Raw genomic sequence first — 10,957 nt, 5'->3', positions numbered from 1 at the left:
CTTAACTCCACCAAACATCTCCTGAAGATTCTTTTCCTTAATTTTTCCAAGCTTTAAACTTCAAAACTAGACTCTTCTTATTCAAAGGAAAAGATGAAATCTGACAAAAGATATACGTGTATTATTTGAAGCAAATTAAAACTACATTTGAGAAATGAATACACCAGAAATTGTTTATTTAAAAATAATTTTTAGAAAGAAAAGTCAAGTCAGTACTCAATTATTAGCCACTAATTAAACATGTTCATATATCACTTTCAACTTAGCATTATAAAACATTAAATTATACAAGAATTTAAATTATAACATTGTACAAAATTTAGATTACAAGTAATATTCTAATTATTTTTAATTATAGTCAAATCTCACTTTAACTAGTCGTGTATGAAAGCGATGGAGAGGTTTTCAATTTCCAGTTGGAAAATTTATGTGATTAATTGATTTTACATTTACGAATTCATATTTTATTTTGGAGGTAGTTGAAAGGATGTTATTATAATTATGGTAGAACAGTCAACCGATGGCTTCCAATTTTCACTCATGGACTGTTTGTTTAAATAGTTTACGAAAAACGTGTCATTCTCATAATTTCTGAGATTATGTGAAATCAATTTTTTTGAAGATGTTTTGTATGATTTTTTTGTCATAACTTTGGTGCCTTAATTAAAAATAAATAAATAGTTTATAAAAACATATTGGAAATTAGGTTGCAAGTGTGAATGGCTTTATGCATCTCTTGTTGTTCACACTTCCCACTTTTTAAACTATCTTATTTTATCAATATTTGTATACTTCGTTTTATTGTTTTGAAATTTTAATTCTAAAAGATTAAAATTTGTCCTTTAACTTTAAGCAAAAATTAGAATTAGTCCCTCTTCAAAAATTTTGCACTAATTTAAATAAATGTGTGAATTTAATTCTTTTAATTAAATTTTGTTAGATTTATTTGATGTTTCAAATCCGTTTCATAATAGCATTTGAATTGTTTATACTAATTTCAATTTTTAGTGAAAGTCAAGGAACTAAAAACATATTTAACTCGTTCTAAAACTACAACAAAATTTGACTTTCATCATTTCAAATTTGAAAATTAACGTTTTAAGATTACAAATATTTCACTTTTCTTTTAGTCTAAGGTAGATTTTTTTTTTATTTCCATTTAATAACATTTTAAGATTACAAATTAAAATAACAATTTTTTCTTTTTTCTTTTTTTTACGTGTAAGACCCCAATATATATAACACTCACTAGAAAATGTTATTTTGTGGAAGTTGTAAAAATTTTCACAAATTAACAAGATTTAGGATTATGGTAGATGATCTAAATGACAATTAATTTAATTTTTTTTCTTGTTTTTCATTTTTCACTGTTGGGTGAGGGTATTTGTTCATTCAGTAAACATGTCTTGGCTTTTGATTATCGCTTTGTTGCTTTCCAGTAGTGCAAAATTGTATGAGTATAATTATGATGAAGTGATCTGCCATATGCCCCCTTTCTCTCCTTCCATATGTAAATAAAAAAATTTAATGATATGTAAAAGATCTTGGTATACAACACTTAAAATAATTGGCTTCTAGAACTTGATAGAGGGTATATTAGTTTTTTAGTTCAAATTAGACTAATACTTATGCAAAAATTTAATTTAACTAAAATAACCTTAAGACGTTGAATATGTTATACCTAAATTTTATCTAAAATTAAATAATCTATTTTAGCGATGTATTATTATTACAATTCAATTCGGTCAATAGATACGAATCAATATTTTAAAAGTTACATAACATTTAATAGATAAGGGAAGATTTGATTTACTTTATGACACAATATAGAACAAAGCAGCACCCCCACAGCTATAAGTGCAAGAATTTGGATGCATATTATTATTTACTTTTATTTTTATTGTTATCATTATTATTATTTTGTTATTATTATTATTATTGTATTGTTAGCTAGAAACAAAAGAGATGGGAAGTAGCACACTACTCCACACTTCAAATTCAATTCTTCATATTATGAATTCTCCTACTTTAGCTACGGACATCATGGACCCAACTATCAACCAATCGTGGTTTCAAAATGGAATTTTTTTTTTTAACCATTGACAACTTTTTTTAAAATACATTTGTGATTGGTTCGTTTTAAATATTCTTTTAAAAATAAATTCAAATAAACCAATAAAATGATGATAAATGTTCTGTTATAAAAAATGGTTAAAATATCATGATCCTTTCAAAATACAAATAAAATCTCTCTTTTACTGGATAAGTAATCATGCAATTTTAGCTTATCGCTATGCATATCCCTCTGTTTTGGTGGAAGTAAAATATTTACCTACTTCATCACCAAATGGGACCATATTGTCCATGACTGGTATGGAATATAAGTGACTTTATAATTTTAGGTGATTGAACATAATTGTCAGATATGCAAGTCAAAACCTCATTTGGGTACTCTGGTTGGATCTAAACGAGAATAAGCATGACTTAGACTAAGAATGCAAAGTCTAGTTAAATTGAAACCAATGAAGGAAGTAACTTAAATGACATTTAATAATCAACATTTGTTGATTTTTACGTTGCTTAAGATTGCTTTAATTGTTTTAAAGCTTTCTGTATTCGGTGTTGTTATTCTTGTTTGATGAGTCAAGATGATATAATTCTATTACACATTGACTTTGTTTTTAGAAAATGTTTCCTACTTTGCCTTTTCTTCTATCAGAAATTGATTATAAACGTTTTCTTACTTTCAACTTCATCGTAAATTTGTATTATTGTACTTCCATTGGTTGAACTCTATTTCTAGGATGCAATGATGTTCGAGACAGTGTCATCATCTGAACAAATTAGTTTCTAGTTGCATGATGCAGCCAAAATTTATAGTTGATTCTTATCAACATTGAAACTTGCCTAGTGGGTAGTAAGAAAATACCTTGGGATACCTGAAAATCATGTTGTTTAAGTAAACAAAACCCTAAAGCAGTGTGGCATGTTGTCTAAGTAGCTTTAAAATTGGAAAAGGATTGCTTATGATTGTGTGTTTTCTGTTATATTTCGGAATGCAATTGTCATAACAAAACACTACTTAATTTTGGATTCTATCTTTGTGGTTATGGATATGTTTCATTTTATCCCATGTTACAAAGTAGATTATGCAAGCTTAATTACAAATGTCGTTTTCAAGGAAGTAGTAAGACTTTGTGGCATCCTTAAACCCACAGTGAGTGATAGGGACATAAAGTTCTTAAGTTACTTTTTGAGGACTTTACAGGGAAAGCTTGGAACTAAACTTCTATTCTCTATCACATGTCATCCCAAACTGATGGTCAAATCGATGTGGTTAATATGACTTTTATTTAAATATTGAGGCACATGATAATTTATGATTCTAGAAAGTGGGAAGATGTTCTTCCTCACATAAAGTTTGTATACAATAGGACGGTGCATTCCAGTACTTTCCACTCTCCTTTTGAGGTTGTCTTTGAGTTCAATCTCCTAACACCTCTAAATCTCTTTGTTTTATCTTAAGAATAACTCTAAGTGGTCACATACACCACTAATATTTTGTTTGTGAGCTTTAATGCCTCTTAAGTACTATCCTATTGAACTCCCTTCTTGTCTTCTATCTTTCATCTTTTATCATCTTTCTTGTTTTTTGATTATATATGTCTTCATTTCATTTTGTATATTATGATTCCTCTTATTCTTTTTTTAGTTTATTTTTTAATTGAATAGTTTATGTCAAACATTTTGAAGTGAACTTTTCAATTATTTTAATGTCTAGTTAAAATCTTTCTTGAATTTTCTTAATCACCATAAACATTATATTTACTATTTTTTAAAATGGATATTTATAAAAAAATAAAAAATAAGTATATAAATATAAATATAAAGACATAAACATAATGAATTTGAATTAAGGAATACAAAACTAACTTGAAGTTTTATATAAAAAATTATAACACAAGTTTGCAAGTATATATGGTGTAGTTTTTTTATTTTGTAATTGTTTATATTTGAAAATTTTGAGTTCATAAATGAATTTTTAATATGAAAACGGAGACTTAGACTAAAAAATAAACTCATTTAAAATTTTATAAAAAATATTACAAATAAAACAAATTTGTTGTTTTACTTATAAAACATGTTTTACTTCCCTTTTTAAAAAAAAATATTTTTTATGCGTTATTCTTAACATTTAATGAAAACAAAAGCATAAAAAATAAAATAAATAATTTATTTAAAAGTACACTAACATATTTTTATATATACTTTTCATTTATTACTTTATTTTTTAATCTCTATTGTTTTTAAAAATATAAAAATTAAGATTTTTAACAACAAAATTACTCATAAAATATAAGTTGCAAAGTAATGTAGGTCAGTAAAACATTTTTCTTTTGAAAATCCTAATGAAAATTTAAACTTATATGTGTAAATCTTTAGACATAAAGATTAAACTTACACTAACCCATCTTAATTATTACACCCTTAAGACTGAAATGAAATCAATAAAATGAAACTAATAAACTCTGATTCCAAAACATTCAAAATCAAGAAATCCTAAAATCATTTTTTCGCAGCAAAATTGATAGCCCAAAATTGATAACCCTAAAATCAAGAACGCAGCTCCCACGAAGACGGTGCTCACCCTCACAGCCATTCTTCCGCAACCAGCCGTCGCTCAGAGCCAGCCGCCGCTCAGGGCCATTCGTCAGAAGCCACCATCGCTGTCCACTCCACTCACAGTTCACAAGCACATTTTGGTTGTTTAAAGTGTTCCGTCACCGTCTTCAAAGCAGAACGGTGTGCAAGAGCAAACTTTAGCTAGATTGGAGACGAAGGGGGTGCGTCAAGTCAGGTATTTACCAACTCTACTTTCTAAGATTTTTGGGTAACGTGTGTTTAGTATTTTGTTGAATGTGTTGTGCTCTGTGGTTATTTATTAATCATCCAGTTATTTATCTATGGATGTAATGCACGAGTCTTTCTGGATATGAAATGCTTAATTCTTATGTATATTAAAATGGTTGGAAATAGTTATGCAATCCAAAATTTCATTTTTGGATTGTGTAATGTCTGGAGCAAATTGTTATTGGTTGTTTATATCACAGTGGTGTATGGCTTCGTGCATAGTCCAACAACTGGACCCTTAATCCACCAAACAAAAAACTATTGGCCAATATTAATTTCTTCAAAAAAAAAAAAAAAAGACTCAAGTTTCATGTCGTGTGCTAGCCGCTAAGTGGTTCAGCATTCTAGAGCACACCAAAAAGTTCCCTCCTCCCCCCTTATTATATTTCTCTTGTGGTTGGTTCAATGTTATGGTTCAGTAACAAATCATGTCAACTATGTTTGCTCAGATTAATTAGTCCATTCCTACTACATAACCAAAACGCAATCTGTTTATACTCTGTATTTCTTATTTCTCACTATAAACAAAAGTTTCCACTAGATATATCCTATACGTAAAATTGAATATGGAATTGTTAAATGTGATAAGCAAATTTAACTCCTAAAACTTAAATCCAATAACCAAAGTTAGTATTTTCTTGACTAAGAAAACGAGAGACGATGATAATTTGTTCATTTGATTTTTTTTTTTATGAAAGACTATTATTTATAATATATTTTCTATTGTATTTTTTCCATGTTTGTTTATTATTAATTAAAATTTGTTCGTCAAGTGAGAATTAAGATAAGTATAAATTTGTAGTTTTCAGAAGTTAATCACCATCAGAATGATAAAGCCATGAAGATTTTCAACAATAAACCATGAGCTGTGCTAGGGTCATCAACAATTTATTTTTTTATCGTTTATCATCTAAAGTTACCACTGGATTCCCTTGGATTTGTGGCTTTACAGTAAAAGAGTACATCCTTCAACGAAATCAAAGTCTAGAATAAACAATTATTTGGTAAGATTTCCGACCATATTAAACTCTCTCTCTCTCTGGAGTATCTTCAATGATCTGTTATCTACCTTTTTCTTTTTTCTTGTAAAAATGTTTTTTTTTTATGAAAATAACGCAAAGTGTTTGTTGTAAATATTGTTACAATGGATTTGTTCCTTGTCCCCCTCATACTCGATAAAATGCTCAAATGAACCACAAGTTTGGATATCTGTAATGTTTCAATCATGTTTGTCTGTTGATTAGTGTTGGGAATTTAAGCATGTATGTGATATTGTGTATGCATTTTACTAATATAGTACAATTTGTTGCTGGCCATTCCTTTACTAGGACTCTCATTATATGGAGGACAGCGCACGCCAGGAGAAAGTTAGAAAGTATGAAGAATTTGTTGACAAACGCTTGAAACCCGATCTTATTCATGCTATTAGTCAACGGTATAATGTTTGCTCCTGTGCATTCTATTTATTGTTTTGAAACAATTTGTATGAAATGCTTGTCTTACTAAATGTGTTTTTTTTTTTATCAATACCCTAAATCCTTTTAATGGGAAATTTATTTGTATATAAGCTATATAGTTAGTTCATTCTTTATAATAAGTAATTTATGTGTGTTTCTAGGTTTTTTATGGCAAATTATGTCCTTGAAAATGGATTTAAAGTAGTTTTATATGTGCATGACTCAAATTGTGTTCAATGGTATTTACTCATTTTCTCATCTCTTTGTTTCAGGGACAAGGTTTTTGAACAACAGAAAATTTTGTATCCTTTTTAGGTTCTGTGTGTGCAGATAGAATCAGTTAATAACCTTGTAAGACTGAAACATCAACACAACAACTTTATGTATTATTCATTTCTCATAAAGTCTGCAGTAGCATTGAAAGTTCAAGTCAAGTAAATCTTAGTAGTAGGCTGAACTGAATTGGAGATTAATCTGCTTCTAATGAATAACACCTAGAGGTAAAAAGCAATTTTGACGTTGTTATGTCACCTGACTTGTTCACTAGTGCTGATCTGCGAAGAAACATTGAAAACCTCGAGAAGAATAGTGTAACCAGTATAAGAACTTTGGTCAATCTTGGGTCTGAAGTATACCTGCAGGCAGAAGTGTAAGTCATTAGAATTTCTTTCACAAAATTTTGTTTTTTTTAGTTTTGCTATGGGGCACTCATATTTTATCACTAGTCCATATAAATCATGATCAAACATGTTTTTCAATTGCATATCTTATCTTTGTAGTCACTAGTCATTGACATTTTTGATATATTATCATTATCAACGTCAGTCATCATCGTCTTATCAACTATTAGGATTTGTGCTACATGGGCCAACGTGGATGTAGACACCGTTCTACTGCCACTCCCCTCCTTCTTTTGGGTACAATCAATGGACAGAGATTTAAACTCTAGGAAACCCCTCCCTCACTACTAGTACAGCTAGTTCATTTCATTTGTGCATTATAATTTGTGCATCTTTGTTTTTGTCTGAAGTCCATGAAATGTAAATCTCCTATATTTCATGTATTTTATTTAAACTTTACAGGCCAGATACTCAACGCATATTTGTGGATATAGGATTTGGATTCCATGTGGAGTTTACTTGGTCTGAAGCTTTGAACTACATAGAAAAAAGGGAAGAAAAGATAGCCAGGTACAAGTTTTGATTCAACATAATTTACTCAGCTGAAGCTTGAAAACCAGTCTCTTTATTTTGACTTTTCAGTCTATTTATTATATTGAAACTTACTTTAGTCAACTCATGGTCAAGATCCATATATTTCCTGTTGACATATTCTGTATCAATATTCTCTTGAGTTTGATTCATCCATGTACATGCATTTTTCAAAAATGAACTGAAACACTTTGTTTTCTTTAGTTGTGCTTTGTTATTTCTTTGGCTAAGAGGGGTAGTAAATGATTGTATTCTATACTTATGTAGGATTCTTATCTTTCATATGATTGACATTAGAAAAATTTTCTGTGGTTTTCCTTTTTAATCTCACTTCCCTTGCATGTGTTTTGGACATGGACAGGCTGAGAGCTGATGATTGATGTATGTGTAACTTAGGTTAGTGAACTTTCAGGATGGTTTGTGGGTCATAACACTAAACAAATTTCACTAATATAGAAAGAGAAGATTGTTTAGAAGGCTTCATTAACGTTATAAAAATGTGTGCTTAAGCATTTTGGGTAATATGATATTAGTCCATCAATTCTAAGTGATAGGACAACAGCTACTTGGTGCTTTGTTCCATTATGAGATTAGATGTCAAAATACAACTACAAAAGTTTTGTTAAAAATCATTATGGAAACAGTTAATAGATCCTAGTTTAAATTTAATGCGTTTAGTCCTGGAATTGTGATAAGGCCTCGAACTTTTTGATCTATTTTTTATCTTTTGGCCATGAGGGTCAAAGTTATCTTCATTTCGTTCTTCTTTGCCTATCTGTCTAAACATGGTCAGGTAGTTTTATTTTTGTTAGATATAGTGTTTAATGTTAATTAGGAAAACATAGCCTCTATTGTTAATTAGGGAAACATAGGCATTTTATATTGTGTGATATTGGTATATATTGTTTGTAAACTATCTTCTATTTACCATATTTATGTTTGGTTGTTGTCATATATACTTGTATCAGTCTCCATTATAAATATATTACACTATGTGTACTTTAGATACCAGGGACATTAACCCTACACCTAGTTTTTTTCTATATTCAACAATATCCTTTTCATTTTAAGGTTGAAACCTGAAAATAATGTTGCATGTTGATATTTAAGGCATGCTTATGTTGCAGGCAGATAGAAGAGTACACCCGGTTGATTGCATCAATTAAAGCCCAAATCAAGCTTGTATGTCCTTAATTCCTTTGCTTCTTATAATTATTCTTGCGTAAGTGGTGGTAATTAGTTAATTACGTACTACTTGTCAAAGCTTTCAATATTAGCTTGCATATCGTACACAGCCTAAGACCACATGAGACAGATAGGAAGCTCAAGCTGAAGAACCCTCAAAGGGTCTAATGCCCTTGAGGCCAAAAGCCTACATGGCATGTAGGTTATGACCAATTTTTGGGTCAACTCACTAAGAAAGGAAAAGGTACCCCACCTCATAGGGGGTTTGCTCTAGCATGAACTGGTGCATACCAATAGAATTAACTATGGACATTAAAATGTAATCTACATTACCAAATATGTTAATTGAAACAAAATGCATGGTTTTGTTTTGAATACCAGTGGTAATGTGTTGCTGTGCTTAAATTTTTATTACCACTCGTTTGACTACGTTAGATTAATTATCAAGTTGAAGTCTACCAAGGAAATTTTTATTACCACTTGTGTATTGTTCTTTGACTACGTTTGATTAATTCTCAAAATAATATTATAATCAGTTGTGAATTTAGACATAGGTTATTGTGAATTTTCCAGTCATGGGGCATAAACATATAAACAGTAGAGTCTAACATGGTTGAGGATCAAGTTGAAGTCTACCAAGGAATTATTGTTTGCTGTCCTATTTTGCTAAATATATTTATATTGTTCGACTAGGAAATGTTGAATTAAGTGTTTAGATATTGAGAAAAGTAATATGCACGGTAAAATTTCCCCTTACTGTCCCCAAGTTATGGGTCTTATTGTCAATTCATAGGATTAGCACATCTGAGAAGTGAGCTAATTTTTAATGGACTGGACTCAACCTACTTCGGTCTGTCTGTTTTTGTGTTGACCATTTAGGTTTGACTGAGTTGAGTGGATTTGCCCAAGTTAAGTGATGGCTTTTTTTATAAAAAAGATGCTGGGTGCTGTTAAGATAATTCTAGTAACCAAGGATTGAATTTTCCATCAAGATATTTTAGGAAAATTGTTATCTATTTCTATCCAATAAAAATTATTTTATTGTAGAGTTTCATGAACTTTAAACTCTTACAATGCAGGTTTGTGAAGGGATTCGAGAATTACTTCAACTTCCAGCTGAGAAATCCTTATCAGAGCGGATATTTTGATATTTACCAAATATATACCAAGTTGCTCATGTCTTTAGCCGTCATTCAACGATGCAAAGAAGAAATGCTGAACAAAAACAGATTGATATTTATCCACCTCAATCTTAAATCTCTTTATGTGATCTTGTACCAAGTACATGAAAGATACATTAAATGTATTAGGTTTTCTAGCTACCCTTTTTTCTTTGTAGTTATATAGTACCATTGTGATGCCTCAGCCTTCATGTAATTTTTCAAGGCGAGGTCTAGGGGATTTTCAATATCAGGCTTCAGTTTTTGTATTTTTGGGTCAGCAAATCAGGCTTATCAGAAAGAAGGATAAGATAAAAGTGATGAGAGTTATAAATAGAAGAAGGGTCATGTCGAATGTCTTTGAGATTGGCGTGATAATGGGAAAAAAAGGGAGAAAAGTGGGAGGTAGGCTTGAGTTGCATTAAATGAGAGGGTATAATGTGAGTTACCAAAGAGGTGTTGCTTTATGCAGTTTGCAATTTGTCTGTGTAAGAGTGTATGAGATATTAAGGGCATTTATATCATCTTACATGGTCCTTCACTCAATGTCAATCACACAACACTAGCCTACACTTTTCCTTTGAATATGCAATGGCAAGTCAAATTAGGAGGGAATGACCAAACCAAACCTCCCTCTTGCTCGCTAATTTTTACATCAATTTAAGCTTATAGGGATTGGGTTTTCATCTTCCATTTGGATCCTTTTTAGTTCACATTTTGTCTCTCCTTTCACTGAGGTCTAAAACATCACCATCCTTTCACTGTGTCACGGTTGTTGTATGTTTTTGTGCAAGCTTTAATTCCAGCTTCCTTTGCTATGCTAATTTCATCATCACCATACCATTCCTTCCATATCTCCTTCATTTTCCTTAATCGGGACTAATTTGTAAAAGGCTTCAAAATGGCTGAACATGTATTAACAATATTGTATAAAATAATAAACTTTTGAAAGTTATGTTATGTAATGAACAATAAAAATGTATAAAAACAGCACCTCGAGATAAGAATAAATATTCACTTTAAATCTCTATTT

The 10,957-nt window shown here is 30.2% G+C and overlaps 1 protein-coding gene across 2 annotated transcripts; it reads left to right on the top strand.

The window, feature by feature from the left end:
* The first annotated feature begins 4,536 nt into the window (after window positions 1-4,536).
* Window positions 4,537-10,470, top strand: LOC148202894 (uncharacterized). Of its 2 annotated transcripts, XM_088111014.1 has the most exons (8): window positions 4,537-4,858; window positions 5,864-5,915; window positions 6,240-6,346; window positions 6,641-6,670; window positions 6,916-7,017; window positions 7,451-7,558; window positions 8,707-8,761; window positions 9,844-10,470. In XM_088111014.1, exons 3-8 carry the CDS (start codon window positions 6,252-6,254, stop codon window positions 9,910-9,912), a joined length of 459 nt encoding a protein of 152 aa, XP_087967140.1. In that variant the 5' UTR covers window positions 4,537-4,858; window positions 5,864-5,915; window positions 6,240-6,251; the 3' UTR covers window positions 9,913-10,470. The 2 variants fall into 2 exon arrangements, with proteins under 2 accessions (XP_087967140.1, XP_087967139.1); XM_088111013.1 differs by lacking the exon at window positions 5,864-5,915 and having other exon boundaries at window positions 4,538-4,858.
* Window positions 10,471-10,957: the final 487 nt, after the last annotated feature.

This window comes from Vigna umbellata, chromosome 3, assembly GCF_029865625.1.
Source record: "Vigna umbellata cultivar VRB3 chromosome 3, Vumbellata_1.0, whole genome shotgun sequence".
Classification (NCBI taxonomy): domain Eukaryota; kingdom Viridiplantae; phylum Streptophyta; class Magnoliopsida; order Fabales; family Fabaceae; genus Vigna; species Vigna umbellata.
This window is presented reverse-complemented; position numbering and strand designations above follow the sequence as displayed.